General features: G+C 40.8%; 3 protein-coding genes across 6 annotated transcripts in view; 2 read left to right on the top strand and 1 right to left on the bottom strand.

Annotated features, from left to right (window-relative positions):
* Positions 1-3784, top strand: part of abca12 (ATP-binding cassette, sub-family A (ABC1), member 12) — a 37368-nt gene extending 33584 nt beyond the window's left edge. The window contains exons 67-72 of the mRNA XM_049728053.2: positions 812-946; positions 1394-1497; positions 1636-1728; positions 1845-1950; positions 2145-2282; positions 2696-3784. Of these exons, the coding sequence (XP_049584010.1) occupies positions 812-946; positions 1394-1497; positions 1636-1728; positions 1845-1950; positions 2145-2282; positions 2696-2779 (660 nt within the window). The 3' untranslated portion in view covers positions 2780-3784. The remainder of the gene's footprint in view (positions 1-811; positions 947-1393; positions 1498-1635; positions 1729-1844; positions 1951-2144; positions 2283-2695) is intronic.
* Positions 3785-3921: 137 nt separating this feature from the next.
* Positions 3922-13714, top strand: bard1 (BRCA1 associated RING domain 1). Its single transcript, XM_049728092.1, has 12 exons — positions 3922-4225; positions 4306-4399; positions 4541-4597; positions 5025-5173; positions 5481-6451; positions 6978-7058; positions 7289-7461; positions 8437-8563; positions 8650-8782; positions 9684-9776; positions 11647-11744; positions 11912-13714. Exons 2-12 carry the CDS (start codon positions 4308-4310, stop codon positions 12254-12256), a joined length of 2319 nt encoding a protein of 772 aa, XP_049584049.1. The 5' UTR covers positions 3922-4225; positions 4306-4307; the 3' UTR covers positions 12257-13714.
* vwc2l (von Willebrand factor C domain containing 2 like) lies at positions 13402-25199 on the bottom strand. Of its 4 annotated transcripts, XM_049728152.1 has the most exons (5): positions 24838-25199; positions 24681-24729; positions 23855-24370; positions 19524-19653; positions 13402-16478 (listed from the first exon to the last, which is right to left on the bottom strand). In XM_049728152.1, exons 3-5 carry the CDS (start codon positions 24242-24244, stop codon positions 16330-16332), a joined length of 669 nt encoding a protein of 222 aa, XP_049584109.1. In that variant the 5' UTR covers positions 24245-24370; positions 24681-24729; positions 24838-25199; the 3' UTR covers positions 13402-16329. The 4 variants fall into 4 exon arrangements, with proteins under 4 accessions (XP_049584109.1, XP_049584108.1, XP_049584111.1 ...); XM_049728151.1 differs by lacking the exon at positions 24681-24729; XM_049728154.1 differs by lacking the exon at positions 24681-24729 and having other exon boundaries at positions 24919-25199.
* Positions 25200-26741: the final 1542 nt, after the last annotated feature.

Here is a 26741-nt window from a genome sequence, read left to right as displayed (position 1 = left end):
TTAAGAACTACTCAGCTGACTGACGTGCTTTATGTTGCAGTGAGGTTAAAACATAACGAAGAATGCAAAAAAAAAAAAAAACATAATTCAGGCTTGTGAAATTAATTCTATAAAAGAAATTAAAACCACAATAAAAAATTACATCTACAACAATAACTTTAAAATAGACCGGTCACTTGTACCACCACATTATTTATTTGTTCTTGATTATTATTATTTTTTCAATTACAAAAACCTTTGAAACAGGGCTGTGTAGACTATCTTTTTCATATAGCCACAGTGAATGTGTATGTGCGTGTATTTATGAGAGACACTCACGCTCACACAGCTCAACAATATGACCAGTGGCTCCGTCTGTCCCTGTTTGTCTGCAATGATGTTATTATGGTCCTTTGGCCAAATGATGATGGCATAATGACCAAAGATGAAGATGAGGCTCTACCTACGAGTTCTTCTCATGTTGTCTCCCGCTGACAGTCTCCCATCCTTTGTTGTGGATAATGGGGGACGCCTTAATGGAGTCATTTCACATTGGCATGTTTTTGTCAGGCTTAATGTGCTGTGCAATCTCATGTTAGAGAGCCTTGAAATAATTTTAAAGTGCATCTATGTCCCCCCAAAAAAATAATATTAAGACAAATCCTCAAATATCATTTATGATGTGGATTTGATGCACCTTTACCAATAATATTCAAATGTTATGTTGATTGTGATGACGCTCCTCTTAAATCGATGATTCGTTTGTGGTTTTAAAAGTGTTGTTTACCTGCTGCGTCTATAACCTTTACAATACCCACATGTGGTCTCGCAGGTGGTGAACTACTTATTAAAACGGTTGGAGCTGAACTACCATCGAAACACAATCACCGATGGCTATAGTTGTGGCACGCGAAGGAAGCTTTCGACCGCTATCGCCCTCATAGGGCATCCGCAGATCCTGCTCCTGGTGAGTACACATAGATACAAAAATAGGCAAAGAAAGGTGCTGCATCCATTTCAAAGCAAGCCAAGTATGATATCACCTGCATTTATTTATATATTTATCATACCAGAATGAGGCAACCAGTCAGACTGCTCTCACCTATCATACTCACATGTCCTCAAGAGCATATTTGTTTGACATCTGATCGCTATGATTTGATGCGAATCAAAATTTCTGTGCCGTTAGGCTCAGTGATAGCATCTCTCCGAAGTCACATAGAATTACTCGGATTGGATCAGTGGCACGCAAACATTTCGCCCTCTTCAAAAAAAAAAAAAAAAGACTTGACCAACATTGAAATAGTATAGTAGGCCTAAGTGTTCATAAAAAACGGAAAGTTCTTTTTCTTACTATTTCATTTTTTTGTTTAAAGCATGACTTAAAAAACACTGTCCTACTCTCACACATCAGGATGAGCCAAGCTCCGGCATGGACCCTCGCACCAAACGACACCTGTGGAAAATTATCTCTGAAGAGGTGAAAGGAAAATCTGCTGTGGTCCTCACTTCCCACAGGTTAGCCATCTTCCTTCATGCGCTGCTTGTTGTGAAAAGTATTAAAAATTCAATAGATTTTTAGAAGAAGTACTTCAATCCTGTCCATTACCCTTTTTGAGTCCAAACTTGACCTTTCAATTTTTGTCCGTGTCTCAGCATGGAGGAATGTGAGGCACTGTGTAGCCGCCTGGCTATTATGGTGAAAGGTCAGTTCCGCTGCCTGGGCTCCTTGCAGCACATTAAGAACAGGTTTGTGACAGCTAATCAGCTTCACGTCCTCAAATAAAATTTCTACCCTGTTGTTAAATTGCTGCAGCTATTTTTTTACCCCCCCATCTGCTGACACTCATGTCCTTTATGTGCAGGTTTGGCCGTGGGTTCACTGTAAAAATGTACTTGGCCGAGTCCACCGGTGATGTAGAGGCAATCACTGTTTTCATGCAGACACGATTCCCGAGCACTTATCTGAAGGTAATCTTAGGAAGCTGTTGCAATATTTGACACATACCTTTTAAGCTCTTCTCAAATCAGGAGGAATATTAGCTCAAATTCCTAATTCAGGAATACAAACTTGGACTCGTTTTTCTGAATAAAGAGCAAATGCATATCTATAATAACAGTATCATTTATGAAGTGAGACATCCCATGTTCTCGTTTATTATCAGGACCAGCACTCCTCCATGGCGGAGTATCACATTCCTGTCGCACCAGGAGGGGTGGCTGACATCTTCCAACATTTGGAGCGCAACAAGACTTCGCTGAAAATCAAGCACTTCTCTGTGAGCCAGACCACCTTGGATGAGGTAAGAATGAAGCATCGACTGGGAGAGCGAACCGAACCATCTTGTTTTTTTTTTTCTTGATGTGGATAAAGTGACTGAAAAGCGGTAGGAGGGTAAACTGGGACAGTCAAGAAAGCTTGAGTAGGAGTAAAAGACAAGTAGGGAATGTAAAAGTAAGGCAAGAGGGAAGCTGACAGGTTGGAGGGCTTGCCTGAGGGAAAATAAATGGAATATGAGTTGGGAAGAGAAATCATGCAACCCGGTGTTGATTTTCTACAATCGGTGCTCTTCTGGAGCTTTGGGATTGGAAGATACCACATGGAGAAGAAATGAAGGGGGAGCTGAGGAGAGAAACCAAATTCACTGTTATTGAGGATTTCAAGGAGGGCAAGGAATATTAAAACGACAATAATATTATTGTTCAACCTCCACAGGTCTTCATCAACTTTGCCATGGGAAATTTCCACATGAAATCCATCTCAACTCACAGCAATGGAGAAAAAGAAGTCGAGACATAGTGCTGACATAATGCTGACTACTATTTCCGCAGCGAAATGAGGACATTATCTCCTTGTACTGCATCCGTCCGTCTAGATACTTTGAGACTGCACTATTAGACTGTCAATCATGTTTTACTCTCCTAAGATTCAGCGTGAAGAGGGACTATTATATCGAGGTCGAACAAATTCTATTGACAATGTCCTTCTTAAGCACGTTTACATACCTGCACAAATTAATATTTATTGATACATTTTATTTAACCGTACTTGAAAAGTCACCCAAACTCTAAATCTTTACATATGTTTCTAAATAGAGAGTATCCATCCATCCATCCATTTTCTGAACCGCTTAGTCCCCACGGGGGTCGCGGGCGTGCTGGAGCCTATCCCAGCCGTCATCGGGCAGTAGGCGGGGGACACCCTGAACTGGTTGCCAGCCAATCGCAGGGCACACAGAGACAGACAACCAATCGCACTCACACTCACACCTAGGGACAATTTGGAGTCTTCAATCGGCCTACCAAGCATGTTTTTTGGAATGTGGGAGGAAACCGGAGTGCCCGGAGAAAACCCACGCGGGCCCGGGGAGAACATGCAAACTCCACACAGGGAGGGCCGGAGGTGGAATCGAACCCGCACCCTCCTAACTGTGAGGCGGACGTGCTACCCAGTGCGACACCGAGCCGCCCAATAGAGAGTATCATCACAAAATAAATATATTGTTAATGTGCACATCTTCATTTTGATGAATGTCTTACTGCAAGAATGATTTGAATTTCTTCTGTGCTTACGGGCCATTTAATGATGGTCTTGAATGTATTCAGCTATATAATTTTTCCATGATTAAATAAAAGCACTTTCAAATGCAGTTACTTTGATGCTCCCAGTGTAGATAATCCTTTCATTTAGATTTGTTTATGGTCAAACCTGTATATCTTTGGCTGTAGGATGTATTTTGCACAGATGAAGTACTTTGCCTCACTATAAGGCTGATCAAGTTTAATAAACAACAATGAAGCCGTAGGTGTCGGTTTATTTGATTTCTGCTCTTGTACCACGGGTGGCACAATTTTCCCAATCTGTAAATTTATGTGCTTGTAATTTGGTTCAGAAATGTACTGCTGTAGGGACTTTACATACCAGACGTGTTGATTCACTTTCAGTGGCATGCATGAATCCATCACAAATAAGGTCAACAATCTGTAGTATACCAAACTGTGACTTTAAAATGGCCCTTATGATAGTTTGAATTGCAAATACAACATATTCGCTCCTTAAATTATCATCAGCGAGTGTTTTCAAAAGAAAACAAAAACGATTAGGTAATTTCGACAGAACGTATGTGCATGATTAGTGAACCGCGAATACGCGGGGGATAACTTTTGGGAGGGCACCGGAAGGACGTCGTAGCTGTAGGCAACAGTGACGTCCCTCAAACAGGCGGGAGATGCGAGAAACCAGGAAGTAAGTTGCTTTTTCTTTATTTGTCAACATCAGGGGTTCTTTTCCAAAGTCTGAACAGAGTGAGAATTCGATTTTTACAGCAATGGATGCAATTGCTGTGGCACAAACAAACGAGTGGAAGAACACCAAAGAAGCGATCGCCAACTTTCGACATCTGCTACTTTGTTCAAAATGGTAAGTTCATTTTGACAAACTGATCTTGCAAATCCTTCACGTAACGACGTTATATCACTAGAATTTGTGACGCTGTTTTACGAACGTTTATTTAGGAGTCTTGTGCATTGAATACAATTTTTGTTTTTCTTTTAATGCAAGTTCTCAGTTGCTGAAGGATCCTGTTTGTCTTGGGACATGTGATCATATGCTGTGCAGGTAAAATAACATGTCCATTACTTTATACCCTGCAGAAATACACACGTATGTATGTATGTAAATAAGACTCGACTGTACTTTGCAATCATGTCCGCATGTTGATTTACTGTCAATGTCACATTCTAACTGCACGGAATTGAAGGCACATACGCCAAAGTGGAAGCACACCAATTTAAATTGGCTGCAAGATGAGATGGAATGGGTGTTGTGCAAAACACAATGCAGAGGGTGCAAGACGCCATAACACGTGCATAAAGTATTAGTGTTGTGACATTCACTCAAATACTGTAGATGCCTTCAAAAATGCTTGGAGTTGCGTAAATACACAGCTTTTTTTATATTCCAACCAAGTATTTGTATTCATCGAATTTGAAAATTAGTTATAAAGTGGGATCTCAATGACGTTTGGGGTATTTTCATTTCCTAGGTCGTGTGCAGGCCCAAAGGCAGGTGATGGCTGTGTGGTTTGTCACAGCCCTTCCTGGGTGAAAGACATCAAAATCAACAGGCAGCTCAATAGTTTCATACCACTCTTCTGTGACTTGGAGTCCATGTTGTACCCCGATGGACAAGCAGGTAAAATTGTGCTCAGCTGTGAAACACGTTTCCGCTTTATTTATTGCCTTCCGCTCTTTTGTCATGGTGGTAGAGTCGAACATTTACGTGATGACATTGTAGGCGGACAGTTTCTTTACTTTCCTGCAGCGTCTCTCTAATGACTGTTATTATGTACTGCAATTAATCATGGCCGGGTCTGTGCACAGACCATGTGGCTAGCATACAAACAAGTCAATAGTTGCTTCCTTTTCACTCAAAAATAACAAAGCTGTTTTTATGCCAGTTCCACATTCACCTAAGCATATTGTCGATTCTCATTGCACAGACTCCTCGGAGATAATGCGTCCACAAAATGAGGGCACCGTCTTAAAATGCAAGAAGAATTTCAAGATCTGGCTCAGCCCTCGCAGCCGCAAAATGCGTTGCGTGGTGAAAAAAAATCGAGAAGTCATCACACCTGAAAGCAAGTCTGAAGCTCAGCCCGGAGCTTCCGCAGCAGAAGTCGGTGACATGACAATTTTCAACTTTACCTCGTCCTCTCAAGACTCTGGCTCCTCTTCGCCAGCAAAGTCCAGCAATAAAAAACAGAACATGAAGATGAGGACAAATGCGAAAAAGATTGTTGGCAGCAAGAAAACGACACAAAGAGCCTCAAAGAAACAAAGTAAACAGATGGTGAAGAAGAATCTTGATAGTATAAACGAGCAATGGAGGATTATGAAGGAGCAATCAGAGCATTTTGACGTGGAAGGTGAAAGTACGTCTCATAAAAAAGTTTCCTTCATCAGCCCTGATGGTGCAACTTGCATCAATGATCTCCGACTTGTGTCTAGCACACGCACCTCGAGAGACAGACTCACAGAAGGTCGTGTCGATCCACCCAAGAGCTCAACGCTGAACGAATCCGACACCGTTCATGACATACTGCTCGCCTCCGCCTCCATCGTCAAAACGATCCCTAAAAAACAAACCGGCATTTCGTCTCCACAGCGTTCCTCAAAACGCCAAAGAGAGGTCGTTGCCCTGGAGACCACACCGAAAAGGCCAACAGCCTCAACGACCAGCTGTCGAAAATCATTGGGTCACTCGTCTCCCGCTGTCGCTAATTCTCCGTCTTTGCCCAAGCGGAGGTGCAAAAAGCTCCCCCGAGAAGATGGCGGGAAGAGTCCCATTCTTCCACTTACGGAAAGTAGAAAATCTCCTCCTTCTCGTGCTTCTCGTGCTAACCCAGGGAGCCCAACAGTCGTGAAGAAGAACCACAAAGGAGAGACCCTACTGCATTTAGCCGCGATAAAGGTAACCTACATAGATTTTCGTCTGAGCTGTTTCAATTATTCATTTCATATAGCCAATTGCTCATTTTATTTTAAACGTCAGTGAAAAGACGGTTGCTGAATTGACTTAAACCGTTTCCCTTGCTTGTCATCACTTTTCAGCAGAAGTCAAACGCAATTAGTTTCCTAGCATGACTCTCCTTTGACATTCTCAGAACCAATCGTTGTTGTTTTTTTTCTGTGATGATTGAAATGCAATTTTACTGATGAAAGTACTATTCACTTTGCTCCTTCACAGTTGGTTGGAAGCTTTTATGTAATCACCTCAAGGCCGGCAGAATGTCCGACCGACTCTTCCCTCCTGTTTGTTCGAATAGTCATAAAATGTAATTCCTCTTGTTGAGTTGACTAGCACTATGGCGCTCGTTATGTACGCCACAATGATTGCCCGGCAAGCACTGGAATACACTTCACAGTTCCACTTTTTCCTGTTTCGCCACCAGCTTTACAATGTCGGGGTTGTTAAATTCTCGCTGGTTGTGCTGCAGGGGGATGTAGAGGGTGTCAAGGAACTACTGGACCAGGGAGCTGACCCCAACCTGAAGGATAATGCAGGATGGACACCTCTGGTAAGACCAAGAACCTGCACGGACTTAAATACAGAATTCAACCATGGCTTAGATGTGACTTCATTCCCAGTCGTACTTCACCAGCCCACTTACATATAAAAAAATAAATAAAAAAATAAAAAAGCAATTCACCACATTTATGTACTCCACCTTCTGAATATATGCCACACAAGCTGTTGGCTTGGATTGAAGATGCCAGAGTAAATCTAGCACATGTTTCTTTATTTCAGCACGAGGCATGTAACCTGGGCCATCTGGCAGTTGTGGAGACGCTATTGTCAAGGGGGTCCCTGCTCAACACTCCCGGCTACAAAAACGACTCTCCGCTTCACGATGCCGTGCGAAACGGGCACATAGCCGTTGTCAAATTGCTGCTGCAGTGTGGAGCCTCGCAGAATGTGCTGTAAGTTTCTTTCTGTCAGGTAGCAGTTTCATGCAGCATGCAGTCAGAAGAAGTAATTCAAGACATGTGCCAGTGCAATCTCTAATGGAAGCTTTGGCATGCAGCAGCTTTGGTTTTTGTAAATATGTTACTGCAGACATGCACAGCGCAGTCATGTGACAGGACCAAATTGGTGCTCTGCATTTGCTTCGTCTTAAAGTCTTACAATAGAAACGGCGCTTGTAATTTCTAAATCCAAGAGATGGCCTTTCTCCCTCTCGTGCTTTTGTGATGTATTCGGTGCAACAGCTACAATCTCTTCTCCCTGACTTTGACAAGTGCCGCACTTATGGCTTCCTCTCTCTTGTGTTTTGGAGCAATGGCTTGTGAGAGATTGTTCTTGACTGCCTTCCTCATCCTTTTTTTTTTTTCTTTCCTATTCAGCTCTCATGTGCAGCTGCATAAATCAGTTTGTGTGTGTGTGCCCAAAAATGTTTGCAGGAAGTCAGAACCCAAATGAAACATTTTATGGACCAGTGGACCTATTAATTATCCCCCAGGTGTTATCTTTGCTGATGCCTAAATTTTCAGACAACCAACTGGGCTCGTCTCAATAGATTTAAAAAAAAAAAAAAGAAAAAGAAAATCCCTGCTCTGTTGTCTTCAGATAAAACCTGACAAGTATTGATAAGACAACTTGATTGAATTCTGAAGCACTCGATGAAAAACTGCAACTGTAGTCAAACCATATTTGTGTCTTCAGTCAAGTGCACACATTTTACCACTGCTCCATCATCCTAAATACAAATCACATCTACTGATATAAAATATGTCATTTTTTTGTCAAAATACAGGTTTATTCTGCAGGAGTTTTTTGAACAACCCTGAACCTTGCCTAATTTAGAGTATGACTGGGTGTGACCTATAGATTGTCTCACTCATAGCAAATCGTCTAATTGTGAATGCTTATTACATTTTAAATCATCTTCTTCATAGTAATCTTCATGGCAAGCGGCCAGCAGACTACGCTGCAAATCGAGAAATGCTGGAAGTCTTCCAGGAAGTGTCTGAGGAAGCCCAAAATGCCAGCACATCTACTAACAGCCTGGCTGCTCTCTCTGTAGTATGTCCCAAAAAAAAAAAAAATCCTGCCATTGAAATCTGTATCTTGTGCAGAGATTAAATTCTAAACTCCTCATTTTCTCATAGGTGGGTAATTGCGCTAAGCAAGAAGAAATGGTTTTGTTTGTGTCGAGCAAGCTGTCGCAAACAGACCAGCATCAGATTGCAAAGCTGTGCCGGCTTTTGGATGGGAGGATAACGAACTCCGTTACTTCATCAGGTACGGTCTTTGTCTTGAAGACAAAAAAAAGATTTCACAAACACTACAGGTCTATTTTGCATGTAAGGTCTGTGGAAACTCATTGCTACATTTTTTAAAAATGATTACAAATTATGCAAGCAGATGCTTGGCTCTTCCAACTGAAGGAGAAAGAAAATGAAGGATTCAATATGGCTTGTAAGACTTTTAATTTGGAGAAGCAGGCCAAACACATTACATTCAGAATCTAACCGAACTACCCCCCTTTGGCTTTAAATATTGTTTATGAGCAGCTAATGTACATAAAATGATTGCCTATAAATCTGCTCTCTGTTGATCATTTTAGTTCTATAGTTTTATTCCGTGTAATATGTTTTCAAAAACCGTTTACTTAAAGGTTTGGTGTATTGCAAAGTCAAACGCTATCGCCGTCAGAAGTAAATAAATCTTGTTACCGCTCCTTCCATCATCTCTTCGTATTGTCTGTGCAAAATGCAGAAAGCAATTGTTATTGAAATTTGCCCCTATTCAACTTTTGCAGGTTTTTTAGTATGTCGCTCAAAACAAGTCGGCGATTGCAGCCAAGGATTTTGAATCAAATTAGAAGGCAACAAATCAATGGCAACTGCAGCGTGCAATGGGTTTTACCCTCCAGGTGTAATTGCTTGGGCTTCACTATCATTTTCACTGATGTGACTAGTTCGAGCAATGAGTTTGAGTTAAAATTTGGACTGCCCTCTAATCACAGTTTCTGATTGCCTTCAGGCAGTCTTGTTAATTATCAGCGAGTGGTGTATTTGGAAGCCAAAACAATTATGAAAGATGCAAGTTTGCAACAGTGTCTCAATGGAGAAACATATCCATCCTAATGACAACATTGGGGCTGCTAACATAGTGTTTTACGTGTGTTGCCGTCTCCCAGTGAGTCATCTTGTGGTGCCAGAAGGACCCATGCCGAGCACTTACTCCACTCTCCTCGGACTTCTTGCAGGCTGCTGGATTGTCAAATACAGCTGTAAGTTAAGTATCATCATGGTGATAAGCACCCTGTTGCTATTTTGATAGTCATGTCGCATTCATTTTGTGAATTTGAATCCAATGCATTTTCAAAGATGTGATATGCGTTTTCTGCTAACAAGAAAAAGTGAAGAGTTTCCATGAATTCAAGGTTTGAAAAATATTGCACAGCCTTAATGTCGTCAATCACGCACAGACAATGAAAGTGAACAGATTCCAAAAATGCTTACAAAGCTACAAGCAGGGGCATTATCTGTTTATTATCATCTCGAAATATCAATTTGTCTGACTGTTGCATTGGGCACGAGTCTGACTGTGACACATTCTCTTAAAACACAGTGTTTCAGTGTTACCGGCAAAATGTTCTTTCTGCTACCTTTTTGGAGGTTACATTTACAAATTTGGCCAACAACTTTGACATCATTATATTCCAAGTAAGAAACAAAAAAGCAACGGGCTGACTCTTGTTCTTAAAAGCTATTTCTTGACCGTGTCTGTCGCGTAGCCAACCCACTTCTTATTATTCTTCACAAGTGAGTCATTTTGTGCTGCAATTCCTACCTTAATGTGTCACTTTATAGGGTGGGATGTGTCAGAAGAAGAAAAAAAAAAAAGAAGCCTTTATTTCATTCCCACCGGCTGAGTCCCCGACACAGCTTGTCTCCCACATGACAGTCTCAGTGACATGCTATCTGTTTTTGTCCGTATACGTGCGTCCTTGCTCACATATGGCAGCGGAGCTGTCAGCGCCACCTGTCTTTGTATGCTACCGCTGTCAACCAGGCCAAGGTCTGCCGTGCCACTTTGAGTCCATTGCAACACCTCAAAATGTATTTCAGTCCCAATGTTCAGTAAATGAGTGCTCTCAATTCCAGTAGTATTGGTTTTGGCAGCCAGTACTTTGCCAGTATAAAACTATGCATCCAGTACAAAAAAACTAAATATTTCTTCTCATCAGCTATCCTAGGTAATGTTTATGATCTAAACTTAATGGCCACATATCCAATATCCAATCGTACCGGTATATATATATGGAATATGCTTTGCATTTTTTTTTTTTTTACAGTTTTTATCTTGCTTGTATTAGGTGTGTCACAAAAAACAATTCCAATCTGAAAATTAGCTTTGATTTAATCATACCAAACATTTTAAAATATACCATCCTAGAACAACCACAATTACTAAGAAGTAATCAATTGTTAAATGTGACCCAATTCTGCATTCAGTCTTGATAAGAGTAATTATCTAAAATGCTAATTACTCCGGTGCACTTAGCACCATTTTCTATCTGTGGCAATTAACCACAGTGTGTGTCTGCTGGAGTCTGTTAAACTTGTGCTTAATTAAAGTGTGAAGCATAGGCTGATTCTAAATATGCAAATAAGTAGGAAGACTATCTGATGTCATGTGCATTGGAAATTAACTCAGAGAGGCTCACCGTGGTTATGAAATGTTCTCGCGTTTTCTCATCCAAAAGTAGTTCTACTCACTAGCCTCAAGATGCGACTCCTGGGAACGTGGTTTTAGATATGTAACAGGTTTTTGAGGTTTGTGTAAATACTGCCGGGATGACATTAAATAACCGTTAGGTTGCATGATCAAAACAAATGTGTGTCAGATACTTTTATATAAATGGTTACTTGAAAAAACACAAAGCTAGCTTTCACAATGCTGAAATTTAACTCTCTGAAGACAGACAAAACAAGAGCCGCGTCATCAACTTAATCACGCTGCTGGCATTATTTTTTATCAAGCAAGCACTGTTTGCCAGTACTTGAAGACTTCCAACTCATTAAACAACATTAGCTTTGTCGTCCCGCTCTTTCAAGTCAATATAATTAGTGGTGGCTTTGATTTCTCGATGCCAGGGGTGGAGGCATGTCTGCAGGCAGGCAAGCGGATGCCAGAAAACGAGCACGAAGCGGGCGAAGGCCCCCAACGCAGTCGCATCAACCGATGCAGCTTGGTAAAGGAGACACAGACACGCTATGCTATTGATGACCTTAATTGGTTTGAGACCAAATAAGTCTGTAATCAATTCGTTCCTAGATTATTATACACATAAAAAAAGGCAGTTATAAAATCTGAAACAAGTACAGGAATTCATTCTCTCTCATAATGTGCCCCTTGTAGCTCCCACCGCTGTTCGACGGATGTTTCTTCTTTCTCTTGGGTTCCTTTAAATCGCACAAAAAAGACGAGCTAGCCAAGCTACTCCGTGACGGAGGAGGTCAACTCCTGAGTCGGCGGCCCAAGCCCGACAGTGATGTGACTCAAACCCTCAGTGCTGCTGCCTACCACGCTTTGCCGGGATCGGACCAAGCCCTCTGCACCCAGTACATCATCTTTGACCGGCAGGGTCCTCACAGACCCTCACTGATTCGGAAGGGCAAAGTGTGGTCTGCTCCTTCCACCTGGGTCATTGACTGTATCACATCTTTCCGACTTCTCCCTGTACCAAACTTTAAATTAGCGTGAGTATTCTTAACGCCAGCTTTTGTAATTGCTCCTTATCATGTTAATCATTCAACAGTCTCAATCTTTTCTTCACTCTATTCTCGCTTAAAGATTTACAATAACAAAGATAATTTGAACAAATTTCCCCCCCCCTGAAATTTCAGAAGCGTCTATCAAACTTTGTACTATGGGAAAATGAAGCTTCAAATTTGCTTCATGAACCAGTTGTGTTTTTCGTAACTCCTCCAGATGTCACTCTGTTTAACATTTGGCAGAGTAAATAAAAAAAAAGAACTTGTTAGCAGCAAAGTGGTGTTGAAAAGCGTAATAACCTGGAAAAATAGTTTTGTAGATTAGGTTTGAAGAATTATTGAGGGATTTGGTTCATGGAAATTGTAGATAATCATTTCACTCTATCTTTGCTCAATGGATGTTATATTCTGTTGCAAAAGGTTGAAGCTTGTGGCTGCTAAAAATTCACTTATCACTTGGCTTCCTAAAAAATTTTGACCTCTGGTTTATTTTGTTGACCACACTCTACACAAAATGCTCCTCTTGCTGTGCTGCAAATTAAACAGAAGAAGCAAGCGGCTCTGAACAAATCCTTCTAATTTCCAAGGAAAAGATAATGAAAAATCTTTTTGAAAATGCAAGTGCAAAGTCCCTGACAGAATTGATTGAAAGTGGTTTGTTACCCTAAATTGGATGTTATAAAAATGCAGATAAACTGCTGCCGCACTGGCATGAGGAGAATAAATAAGCATTTTGTTAGGGTGGTGTGTATTGTGAAAATAATATGTGTAAATTGTATTCAAGAGCGACCGGCCCGCTATTAGAATGCACCTAACTGCTATTGATTACTTTTGTGGTGCTAAAATTTCATCCCTTGTCCGTTCTAAGCTGCAGTAGGCCATTAAATGGTAAGAGGCAAGGAAGCGCTTCTAATGAAACCACATTTTATGTCCTTGAACTAAAAGAAAAGCCACTTTTTTTTCCTCACATACTCTTTTCAAGCAATCTATTGAAAGAATCCTGGTGATTATGATGATGTGATGATCTATTAAGCATGTTGGGCCCCAGTTTTGCTTTAAATCATTTGGTTTGGTCACATTTACAAGTTTTTCCTAAAAAATGTTGCACAGAGCAATAAAAAATAAGACCAACAATCCCTTTTTGCAGAATAACACTTCATTTCATGTCTATTTAACAAAATAGTTTTGCATCATGATAATACACTTTGCACACAGATACAGTATATTGGAAGTTATATACATCGAAACATGTGGAGCACTGAGGGTTGTTTTGTGTTTTCAGTCTAAACTCAATTTGTACTGTCCACAAAACAACCCGTAATGCTCAGCAAAAATGAAAACAACTGATTGTATGCAAACAGTGTTTGTCTTTCTGTTCCAGGCACATTTTATCGACATATATCCCGACAAAAGTAATACAAATAAAACAATCTTTGATTATATTGTCCTTCTAACTTGTGATGAATACATTTACTGCTGAGTAGTCAATGATGAGGAATCCACTGCTTGGATTGGATGCAGTACATGGCTGCAACCAGCAGAGGAGCTGTCGATTCACTTGCAACTAGTTGGTGGCCTGGCATGAGGCGTTTTAAAAACATTCCGATTGATTAACTGCTTTAAAAATAACAATCGATAAGTCAACAGTCCAACGTGGTTCAAGCTATATTGACATGGAAAGGCCGTTAGCTATGTCGTGGCTGACGTAGACGATTTCCGTAGATCTTCCGTGGGATCAATATCCACTCAATGCATCATTTGGGATGGCCTTGTAATTAACCGGTGGAGCGCTCCAGGGTCCAGTCCGTCGTTTGCTCCTAGCCATTGGACAGCCTTCAACCAGTCTAGACAACAGTTGCTTATTAACGTCGAAACCTTTTGTGCTCTTGCATGAAGTCAAAGAGCTACCTTCGTTTATCCTTCTTTGAGCTAAAAGGCTTCAGTGGTGAGCGTGATTCCTTACAGCCTTTTCTTTTCGTCAAGCACTCACAGACATTTGTGTCTTTTTCTTGCCGCCCGGTCGAGTAATTCCAAATTGTATCAGCATATACACGTAGACTGAATTCTAATAAGGTTGCGAGATGTTTAATGAAGATAAATAACAGTTTTTTAGCCCTAAGATGTCTGGGAGCACTATGGTTGTGATTGATAAAGCATAAGTGTCGACATAGCTCAAGCCGGATAGATGGCTCTGTCTTTTCACATAGAAAGACACTAAATCACCACCTCTTAATAATGGATTTGACCATAGCTCAGTTTTTGTGCCCGAGATTGAACCAATTTTTTTTTTTCCCCCAGCATCAACCAACCGCTCATAAGTCATTGGTCTTTATCTGATGTTCACTTCTATTTAATTATAGGTTGCAAGCCGCTGCCATTAGGCAACGCATCCATCAGTACCCAAGAATGGCTGTCAAAGGTTAACAGGAAGAGATCATCTGGATGTAGGTCAGGGGCGGGGCTTAGGTGATGTATGACACAACTAGACAGTAATGTAGTCGATTATTTTTCATGTGATAAATGTTAGCTTGTTGGCCTTATGTGCACTCCTCTGATTTCATGAAATACAATTTAGCGTAATATCCTAGCAACCACGTGCATTGAAATTCACAGCAGTCATTTTGAAACAGCAAATAGAATGATTAATAGAGGCAAAAAAATAGAGCGGTTGATCATACGCCAGACAAGCAATTAAATGTATGTAGATCTTCTTCACCCTCCATGAATTCAAAAATAGTCTACTAATTAACAGGACAAACAATGAAGTGTGTTTGAGGTTTGCTAAGTGACATTTTTGCTATCAGTGCAGCAAAATAACATGGTGCATTTTGACAGTACTGTGAAACTTCAATTTAAATAGCAGAACACATCAGTGCTATTGAAATGGAACGCAGATAGAATATTTAGCAAAAACAGGCATAGATTTTTACTGCAGTTGAAGGAATTGAGTGCTAGTGCTTCCTCAAGATGACAATATGCATGTTAATGCTGCTTAAAAGCATTTGCAGATTGCCTCTTTTGTCTGCTACGTCTGCAGGCTGCTGCAGCAGCACCAAGCACCCAGCTGGAGGATTTAAAACATTGAAAGCGACTTGATTAAAGAAAATGGAAGCGGACCTCTCATGGCACGCTAATGACTTTGTTTGCGAGTGAAAACATTTGGTTTCTTGTCATATTTGGAGGATAGGATTCTCTTACCAAAAAAACACACATCAGTGGAGGTCAGTTAAAAACAAAATTTGTTTTTCAATGCAATTTGACTAATGTTTAACCTCCCCAATTATTATGAACCGGACTGTTCTAAAAATATAATTGGTTGATGAAAGGGCAAACTCAACAAAAGAGACAATTTTCATTGCTAGTTTTTTGTTCCCGCATGAAAAGACATAAAGACAATCACAGTTGCAATCAAATTTCTCATACTGATGGTCTCAGTGTGTCAAAACATTAACGATTTCATTCTTTGTGAAATTTATACAGTTCTTAATTTAACATATTTATAGGTTTACCATTGTAAATTTGGCAACACCAAAGATTTAAACTTTAATAGTCTTTTTTTTATTGTATGCTGACGCAGCACTAATTAACACAATCTACTTATTAAACAGTGCTGGATGTGAATTAATACCGCGCTTGTAAAATACACGTTTAAATGTGGTGTGCATCTCGTAAACAAGCTTTCAGAGTGAATAATTGACACTCTGTGCTTTCTGGTGTTGATTCTCCTGAGAGAGAAAAAAAAAACCCAACCCAGCACAGACAAGTGTGCTTCCAGTTCTTTTCCCAGCTGTTTGGTTGTGTCAGACAGCTACAACAAAAACAATCACTATGATGAATTCACGTTGCCCACGGTGATTGACAGCAACAAGTTAAGCGAGTCAAAATGAGCAAATATGCGAGAAAACTTGTGGGGGGAAAAGACCATCGTCGTCGTCACCATCAACAATCATGTGACGCTTGTCCTATATTGTTTCAGAGTTGTGCTCTGCCTGCCCAGTCAATCCTATAAAATGGTCGGCAGGGCTGCGCCTGGGCTGATCTCGCATCCCCGCCGTAGTCTCTCTACGACGACTGCCCGTTGAGGCATTCCCGCCGCAAGCACTGCGCCGGTTTCCACCAATCGCCAGTGTGGCAACGACAGATGGTGCAGTCGTCCACTTTGACTTCGATTCCGGCTGGGATGATCGTCGATCCGGCGAAGCAATTGGGACCTGCCGCATGGGAAGGAGGAGGAAAACATCAAAGGGAGGAATTAACTCGACAAGATGAGGAGATGCAGTTGGGAGAGAGAGTCAGGGCAGACTATTTTCACGGCCGTGCACAGACGGGCTTGTTTTTGCAACACATAAGCTCTTTTGTTAGTCTCCCCTTCTCCCTGGACACGAAGCGCTTTGCATCCTAATGCGCCTTGAGCATGGGCGAGTGCCAGGCGTTGGCTCGGGACTGGCTCAAGTAGAGAAAGGAACAGAAGGGAGAGTTTGAAAATCCGCTCGGGAAGGATGTTCATCACATCGGATGTGTCACGAAAAAAAAGGCCTCACGGTTCTGCAGCAACATGCAGAACAATTGTAGTACAGCTGTGCGGCTCATTGACAAAAATACTTTTCTCCTTTTCTTCAGATGATTGGGTACAAACGAACAAGCAGATGCCATGAATCCTTCCCGGATTTAATTGTTTCAGTCCATCATTCAGCCATTAAAACGCAAAGCAGTGACTTTGAATTAGTCTTTAATCAGCCCATAAAATGTTCCACCTTAGGCTTCACAAAAAAAGTATTGACAAATGTCTTAATAGCAAGATGACTCTGATATACCAAGATCGAGTGCGGCGTATTTCAATTTCGAAATTTCCCCAAGGCAACTTTTCGTTGTTGCCCTCCCTGCTCGCTTGCCATCTGTCCCGAATGTTTATAGAAGCAGTACGACCCTTATTATAGTCTTCCTTCCACGTTCACGCGGGACGGCTTTCTCATTGAGATTTATTTTGCTGCCGGAGCCCGACCCGGAGCCCTCGAGGGAGCGTCGAAATGACAAACCTAGCCTTAAATGCCATGGGTTGTCACCGTGTCCTTTCGGGATGGATTATATCTCTCTCCAAGAAGCATCTCTTGGTCTGCTGAGGTGTGCCTTATTAAGTCACACTATGTAGTCAACATGAAGACAAAAAAAGGGTGGGTGGAGGCGGATGACAGAAAAGAAAGTGGGAAGGAAAAAGTGAAGTGAGGTCCTGTATTTATGTATTTATTTCCTCTGTATGTGCTCCTCTAAGTCAAAAAGTGAAATTGAGTTCATTTTGGTAACGTTACAACGAGGCACACACCACTGAGCGCATTTCATGCAATAAATTGAAAACAAACTAGAATTTTCCTCATAATTTAGAATCAAAGAGATTAGTAGAGTAATCAATCATTAGCTAATGAGTTCATTTTCACATCACTTTCTATGGCCCGTGAAGGGAAGCGAGAGACGATTCCACAGAAATGCAGATGAGCGCTACAGTTCTACAAAGAAAAGGGGGATGGGGGGCAAAAAAAAAAAGGTACAAACTTCAGCATGAATTTTAATGAGCGACATTGCCAGGGCCTAGAGGGCATTCACCACTTGACAATGAAAGTAATCTGGCTAGAAGTTTTAAATGGCGTTTTGAGGAATGCAATGGTGAGCACAAAATACCTTTGGTAGCGCACGGGAGTGATTATCTCTGCTTCGGGTCAAAGAGAAGCAGTCAAGTAGCGCCGTTTCAGCCTCAGGGTTATTCTCTTTTTCGAGGTAATGACGGACTGTATGACCATACTGCAGACAAGGGTCATTTCGTTGGGCTTAATATCGCAGAACTAAGTGAAGAGATGGGATTTCCTTGATTTATGAAGCTAATTCATATTCAGGTTCAGAAAAATATATTTAATTCTACAGTCCATTAATTTATTATTATTCTTTGAGTCGCTGAGACATGGAGGTGACCATGAACCAGAAATTGTATTTGGTTTTGTTGGAGGTAAATCTGGTTTAGTTTCATGCTGTTGTTGTTTTTTTGCCTTGTTAGGGTTTCTACCTGTTGTCATCATCCTGTTCCTGTTTGTTAACCAATCAACTCTCTCCAACCCAGTTTTCCTGTCCAGGTGGTCGTTGTTATTTCATGAGCTGGCTCGAATTTAGTTTGCTGCAGCCTCCTTGCACCCTTTGTTTAATCCGGTGGTTCGTAACCTGGGTTTTGGCAGAGGCTCCACTGCGGAGGTCCGAACACACCTGATTTATCGTGTAAATTCATGATGACACATATCTGAACTGGTCTCGCAAAGGCAACAGCAGTATTGTCTCCCAAGTCACACTGATTTGCAGGTATGTAGTTTGTTTTGAATTCATGCATTGCGTTGGTTTTGTATTTTGAAGAATGTAATGTCTGGCTCATTTTGTGCACCAGTAAAAAAAACACTGATGTCTTGAGTTTAAAAACTAATATTTTATTTTTCACTAAAGAAGGGCTCGGTGAATGCGCATATGAAACTGGTGGGGTTGTGTACCTCCAAAAAGGTTAAGGTTGAATCATTTCCATTTGTTTGTAGCTCCTGTTGAATGTTATCCTTCCATGTCTCAGTTTTTTTTAACTTCTGTCAATGTGCAGCCTGTTTTTATTTCACACGCCTTGTGTTTTACTTTTATGGAAATGTATTCATTTTATTTCGAGTTCTTCTCACCTAGCCTCCCTGCCTTTTGTACCAACCTTGGAAATAAATAGATCAGTGATACAGTAAATAATAATGTTTCTTTACAAAATTATTCAAGTGAAAGTCCAAAGTCTGCTGTATCAAAAATAGTACAAGTACCATTCCAACCGCATTTCATATATTATTCATATATTCGGTTATTTTGTCCTTCTCACTTTGTTGATGATTTTTGCAATTTGTCTTTGTCTTATCCATCTGGCCGACTTCACCGCGTCCATAACCACCGACCCCCTTTGTGTTAATTTGGTGGATCGGCTGCGTACATTGTGCAACTGGGAGATAAAAGCCTTTCCAAAGAGCCATTACTCCCCTCCAACCATGCCTTTTAATCAATGTGATAATGTATACGCCGCTTAGTGTGTCATTTAGAATTAAAAGTAACTACCACTCATTAGTGTCCAGCGGACCTGTGGTAATATTTCAAATTCATAATAGGCCTACATAAATTACATCCGCTTCCCAAATAAACTTCCCATCATTTCATCTATTTTTAATAACTTGTCGAGAGAGCGTGTGAGTGGATGAGTTTACCGTTTTTACAGATGGGGCAGCATTGCTCCGGTTCGTACACAGGGTTGACGCACTCCGGGACGGCGCAGTCGGAAACCACACAGTGTACCTCATTATTCGGTTCACAACGGCACCATTCACAAGGTGACGGCTGGAAAAAAAGGGAAGGAAAAATAGGAATACGGGTTAGATGAGTCACTGAGCTGGGAATGTTTGTGCTTGAATGTGCTCATTTTCTCCATTTTGGAAAATTGGCTTTGTCTAAATTAAATTGTCCATGCTCTCAAGCTTATTTTTAAATTATATCAGTTGATTAACAGAGACCATGTTGTTAAGGAGTGAAATAGTGTTTCGAAACCAACATCAGTCACGGCCAGGGGTGACCTTGAATGAAATCGCTGAAAATATCTTCTGTTGCCTTGAAAGTCTTCTCAAAGGTTTCCCAGTTGTGTAATATCAAAATTCCTCAAACAGTAAAATCTTTTTTTTTTTTTTATCCTTAATGAAATGTGAGCTCTTTAGCATTCACATCACAAAATTGCAGCGCTCAACATTTGAGTTCATCTCAGTATTCAATCCACGTCTACTTTATATTGTGAGTCAATGTTGGGAAAAGAATCTTGAAGGTGACTTGCTGGAGTTTTACTAGTTCTAACAAATAAGGAAATCAATTGAACCCTCTGAGCTCTTATTACGTTTGTGTTTCTGTGGCTTTCATTATTTCCAGACTTTTGTAATCACCATGATAATCTGTGACATCCAGCCCCGCAAAATAATCCAAGGACATTGGGACAAAGGAGAATCAATGAATAAATAACCTTCAAACGGGCCTTCCAATCGAAAGAGTACAATTTACAGTCCATACTGTATCTCATGTGCTTCACATTGGTGGAAACCTACTCTTGTCAGCCACTACAATGCTTAATTAAATTCTCAAATGCCAGTTAAAAATTTATTGTCCAAAAAAGGAGAAACATTATATCCAGACGTGCATAGAACTTGGCTCAGAGCAGCTGGTGTAGCCTATCAAATAGAGTGCGACATAAAACATGGATTTTTTTTCCCCCCCTTAGGAGAGGACCCCTATGGGCTCCAGTCTTAAAATGAACAACCAGACTGCAACAAGTCCAGGAGCCGACATTGTGTATTATTTATTAAAAATGAACAAACATTTTGCTGTCCTACTCATTCATTTGTTACATGACATCCCCTCTACTGTGTATGCAAATCATCTGAAAGATGTTGCATACTAGTTTGTTTATATAATCGTTCAACTAACATAAAAGTTAACAGCCATTATGAGAATACCAAACTTTGATTTTGTATGTGAATATACCAAGTAGTGCACAAGTGTCAAACTCAAGGCCCGGGGTCCAGACACGGCCCGCCACATCATTTTATGTGGCCTGCGAAGACAAATTGTAGCTTATACTGTATATAATATGAGGTGCTCATACATTTATTTGGGTTGACAGTCATAATGGTCCTCCGAAAGTAACTATGACTACAATGCGGCCTGTGAAAAAAAGGAGTTTGACACCCCTGAAGTAGTGTAATCAATAAAGTTTACTTCAAATCTGTCGGTTTGGTTGAAACACAATTTTAATAAATACTGTGTGTCAATCTAGTATTATATCATCATAACATGAGTTCCTGTAAACAAAAAAATAGCGCAAGCTCAGCAAAGTGGCTTCCTCAAACTTGGTACAATCCTGCTCAACTTTGCTTTATACGGATTTTAGCACGTGGTTTATCTTACCAACTGTCTACAACCTCTTCAACAGATCTAAAAGATAAGAGCCCTATTGACAAAAATTCACTTATGTGAATTTAATATTATTACTCTGCACCCATCTTGTTTACAGAGTCCTAGCTCAGCAGCAGATTATCAATTATGTGTCACTTTGAAGTTGCTAAACAGGGAAGAAAGTGCAGCGCAAACAGATATGCAATACTGGAGCAGGACAATTATTTAAATGAGGCTTAAAGATCCAGTTTACACCCATTTGGATTCTTAGTTGATCGGCTGCCAAACCGGAAAATTACACTATGAATAACAATGGTGACAACAATACACATTTTACAGTGCATCTATATTTGGCACAGCTTTTCTGCCGGACTGCATTTCCCATTACGATACAAAATAGTAGCGGAAACATGGCGGCACTTGTGCTTAAATAGTTTAGGTGGGGAGAAAAGTCTTTCCTCATTAACATTTCATTTCACAATTTAAAGCACTCTAGGATGAATCATTGAGTTTACGTATATTGAGTTAATAAGAATGACTGGAATGGGCCCAATGTGCAATTTGCTGCTATTCAAATTAAGGTCATAGACAAGAGCAAGACAGTCTTAACATGTCTACTTAAGTCACAAGTCATTTCAAGCAGGTATAAAAGTCATAATTGCGTGCACTTCATAAAGTTCCTTAATTAGAACCTTTGTCGACAGCGGTAAACAGGACGGTAAAATCAATCGGAGTAATCGTTTTTATCACTTTTTATGAGATGTATGATCTCGTTTATGTCAGCGTCGAGACGCTGCAGTTCGAGTAATTACTGATGTGCGTTTGTGTGTGACGTCTTGATGCTCTGAACAGCTTTGAAATGGCACTAGAGAGGTTTCCCTAACCGAATGTGAACTTCTTCTCTTATTTGTATTCATAAATGGGAGTTCAGTAAGAGGCAATTGGCCTTTATGTAATAAGGTTGCCTGAAAACGAAAGCCCTTGGGTGTAATCGGTTCTTTCGGTTTATTTTAGAACGTCTGACCAAACTTTTCAATCTTTTTGACGCAGTAAAATATGGAAGATGGCACAATGAGCTGGAACTGTAAGATGTTAATTGGTGTATTTGTTTTTTTGACTGGTTTACAAATTTCTCCACATCATGAGAGTCTGGAGTTTGAAGGATTTATTTATCTTTTGTTCCATTTTTTTGTCAGTTACTTGCTATTGCGTGAGTGACTTTGATTTCCCCGTTGTTTTCTATCTTTATTTAATGATAGTATTTTTGACTTCCAGTTCATATCAAAATGTCTGCCGATGCAACTGCAATGTTAACAGAAAGATTGAACGTCAATATTCCGATCAATGGCATCCATGCACCCGTGGATGTAACACACCTGTGGTGAATCATAATTCCGGCCAAAATATAGATTTTTGAATGTGGTCTATGTCAGTCTAGGCCAAATAAATGCTTTGTTTGTTTCACTAACACAATAATTCAATTCTCTCCTGTGTTGTGGGAGAGCAATCTTGTTTCAGGGTCAGGCATCGTATTGTTTAAAATTGGACAGAAACATACGGCGCTCTTTGTAATCCAACACTGTACCTGCAGGGCAGGGCTCGCTGCAAGATTTTCACAATAGAAGTCAATCCCGAGCAGACTTGGGATTGATGTCTGTCCTTGAGCTACGTCTTGCTTACATGGTTGACTCTTGTTAGACGCTATGCTGTGAAACTTTCCCAAAAGTGTCTTCTTGTAACACGGAGTCAAATTAAAATTTCATGCTGATAAGTGCTACCACGTTTGTTTTGTTTTAGTAGCTGTAAACAATGTGGCCTGCCAAAAATGTCCAGTTTTGTCTCATCTGTCTAAATTAAGGACATTCTAGTTTGCCAATATGCATTTTAACAAATTTTAGTCTCGTCACTTTCAAGTTAGCTCATTGACCATTTTCCTTATGGTACCCACAATTTTGTCCATTACAATTTGGTTTGACTGTTTTAGCAATATCTTTGAAGGCAGCGCAAATTGACCACCTCTGATTAACTGTTAGTTACAAAACTGTCTCCAAAATCTTTTAATTGTAGTTATGAGATTTTTATGCGGAGTTTTAAGGCGGGATCACAAGTCATATCTGAGCCCAGACAGTGATGTCACGATCTTTAACGGGCCCCAGGAAAAGAAAATGCCTTTTGCTAGCTATGAATCAGTGTCTATAAATACAAATATTACTCCCATCTGTCTTCTGGCGGTGGTTTAGGTTTAGGGCATGTCTGATGCTGCAGGGGCAATGAAATGACTCCAACACTAAGCCATATTTACACCCCTGGCTGGCTGGCTGGACCTCCTTCATGCCAAAATAAAACCCACATTTTTCCCTCTCCACAAATAAAATATAATTTCCATCACATTGTAATTCCTAAAACCTCTTAGAGCATGTGGTCAAGATCATTGCCTGGCTCAATAATAATAATAATATATATATAATATATTTTTTAAATCTAAATTTTATTCTTTTATATAAATAAATAAACAATAATTAATAAACATTTCATTTTGTTCTACTTGACACAATTCCACCACCACCAATGCAAGACATGACTGGAAAAATAAGTCACAGCTCACCTTATACTCTTCCAGAATTTTGTACGTTTTGCCTCGGTACTCGCAAAAGTTTTTGACTTCCTTGCATTCGGGGCAGCAGCCGTTGTGCTCCACTTTGGTGCACTTAGGATGAAGTTTGGGGCACTCGGGCTGATCGCACACGGGCCCGTCCTCCGTGCACATGCATGGACAATTGGAGTGGCCCGGGTAGAAGCGCTCTCCGAGCTTGTAGACAAAACCGCTGTCGTCCACGCATCCTTTTCCCCGGTAGTCATCAAACACGAGGCTTTCACCAGCCGCCCGCTCCGCTTCGTCTCCGGCGTAATCCTCGGGGTCAGTGACCATAGTGGCGGCGAGGCCGAGGAGGGCCAACAACAGGAGGACGAAGGCGGTCGAGAGGGCGGGAGCCATCCTTCACCGCGATGTAAAGATCCACATTCAACGGGATTTACAGGGATGACATCCCTAAACCAGCGGTGTCCATTCTGGATCCGCCCGACCCTGTAGTAGCATGACCATCATTGTCACATCCGCTTGCTGCGGGGGAACAAGGACAACCATAAATTTAAATGTCATGCACCTGCAGCCCCCATGCATGCATTTAAAGCCACTTGCATTTTATTCTTGTATCCACTGAAGGTTATCCTATGGTACTCATTCCATCCCCCATTCCGCTCAACAGGCACGTGGCATCATTTATGCACGCTTAATAATTGAACCAATAATACTTAAATATTCTTACTTTACTCCCCATGTTGTCTCCTTAGCTTCAAATGATTCTAATGCTTAATTTGTGCACAATATGCACTCTGTTAATGTCATTTAATAGTATTACTATTTAACTCACCGTGTTTTGAATTATCAGTCTCTTTTCTTCACTTCGTCCAAATCCAAACCTGTAGGTAATCGGTTTGTCTTTTTGAAAACTTCACCAGCTTCCAAAAAAAATAATACAATTGGATGCTGTATTTTTTTGTTTGTTTTTACAACAAATAAACACAAACCTTTTAACCTGTGTGATTCCGTGTTGACATGACGTCCTCGTTAAAGTAGCTCTGCGTCAAATTCACCCTCAGCCAACTCACCTCAGAGATCAAATCAAGTCCAAACGGTGAACGAGAGCTGATTTTTAATCCCTTGAACATTCATTCAGTATTCCCCGGTGGTGCAAATGAATATTAATGCACAATCTTGTTGCACATACACGGGTGCATACACATCCATCCAAGAGTCCATAAAAATCCCCACAGAGGGTCCAAGTGAAAGAAACACTGCAAGAAAAAGGGTAGTGGAGGTTCGGAGTCGACACAGAGGAGGACGCGCTCTGACTTTCAGCACCCTGGAAAGCTACTGACTGACTGACTGCTGCGCTATGGAGCAGCAGTGTGTACTGAGTGCAGAGCGCCCCCACCCGTTTGCGTCATCATCTGCATCATCTAATTCATGTAAGGGTTAAAATCAAGCCCAGGAAGGCGATCTACACGGTCAGTAATCACAGATACTTATTCCTGCAGGAGCAGCTGGTGAATTCACAAGGTTATCGGTCCATCGGGGAAAATGTGAGTGAGGCTCTCCTGTCTTGCAAATAAGCACATGCAGCCAAGCATCTGTTTTGTTTTCAGGCATGCACGTGTGTGCGGGTTGTGGCTTTCACTCATGAGTATTTAACACAAAGGCTTGAAACATGTATGTGATTGACCTAGTGAGGGGAAGAAAACATTTGACCTAATTTTTTAAATATTGTTTACCACATAATTTCAACTATAAATGTCTACCACAGACCATGATCCCAAATCTTTTAATATTCATACCATGCAAATGATTACTCAAACATATGAAACGTTTAGAACCCCGACTTAAATTTTGCATTTTTATTGCCTGGACTAAACTATGTGCCAGCTCCCCCCCCAGAAATATTACAGTTATTGACCTGGTTCTGAAGAAAAGCAACACTTTAAACCTCCTCTCCATTACTCTTCTCTCAATGAAGCCAGCCATGGTGCTGGAAGGTAAAAATGTATTATTTACTCAATCTGTCATCGCACACGAGTAAAAGCTGGATCCTAATACGAGGTATGTCTAGCACAGCTGGCCAGCTACTTCAGCACACGATGCTCCATTAAGCTTTCACTCTGGCTCACCCAAAACATGGCAAGGCTGGCTGGGGGGGGGGATGCGCCAAAGCATTTTTAAAACAGGCCACCTGCATCTTAAACGGTGGCATGGCTGGATGGGACTTTTTTTTTTTTTTTTTTAATGCTTGTATCGAATGCTTGCAAGCAAACAATTCTTCGCCAGCAGAACTTCCAATTCAATCAGCTAATGGAAAGGAAGCTCATCATTCCCCTCGGCATCTTCCAAGACCACCCCCTACCCCTTCCCTTTTTCCTGCAGCAGCACATTCAAGGAAGCAGTTGTCATGGTTTAGCCATTAGGGCTGAAGCATTCACAGCCGCCAAGCAGGATTTGGGTATTCTATTCAGTCAACGCCTTTTCAGGCGAACTTCTAAATCGGATATTTAAAAAGCCGAACGAGCTGAGGCAAGTGACACACACTGAGGAGGGCCTCAGGTTTTTCTAAACTTATCTGACTGAGACATTCTTAATAATGTGAAAGCTGTGTCAGCGGATTGTGTTTCCATACAATATGGCTTTTCATTTAGAAAAATATTCCCTTTGAATTTATACCATAGGATAAATTGATACATTGGCGTCTTATAATCAATTTATTTGTAGTAACATGAATGAATGCGTCCTTGACTGATCCGGTGCTTAGAGATTCTGCTTGGAGATACTGTCAATCTTCTATTCTAATTTTGTGAATAATATGTCACATTTACATAAATAGACAACCCATTAGATAATATATTCAGAGTGGTGTTTGCAATTCTGACTCAGCTTACAAAAC

The sequence above is a fragment of the Syngnathus scovelli genome, chromosome 8 (assembly GCF_024217435.2).
Source record: "Syngnathus scovelli strain Florida chromosome 8, RoL_Ssco_1.2, whole genome shotgun sequence".
Taxonomy (NCBI): Eukaryota; Metazoa; Chordata; class Actinopteri; order Syngnathiformes; family Syngnathidae; genus Syngnathus; species Syngnathus scovelli.
This window is presented reverse-complemented; position numbering and strand designations above follow the sequence as displayed.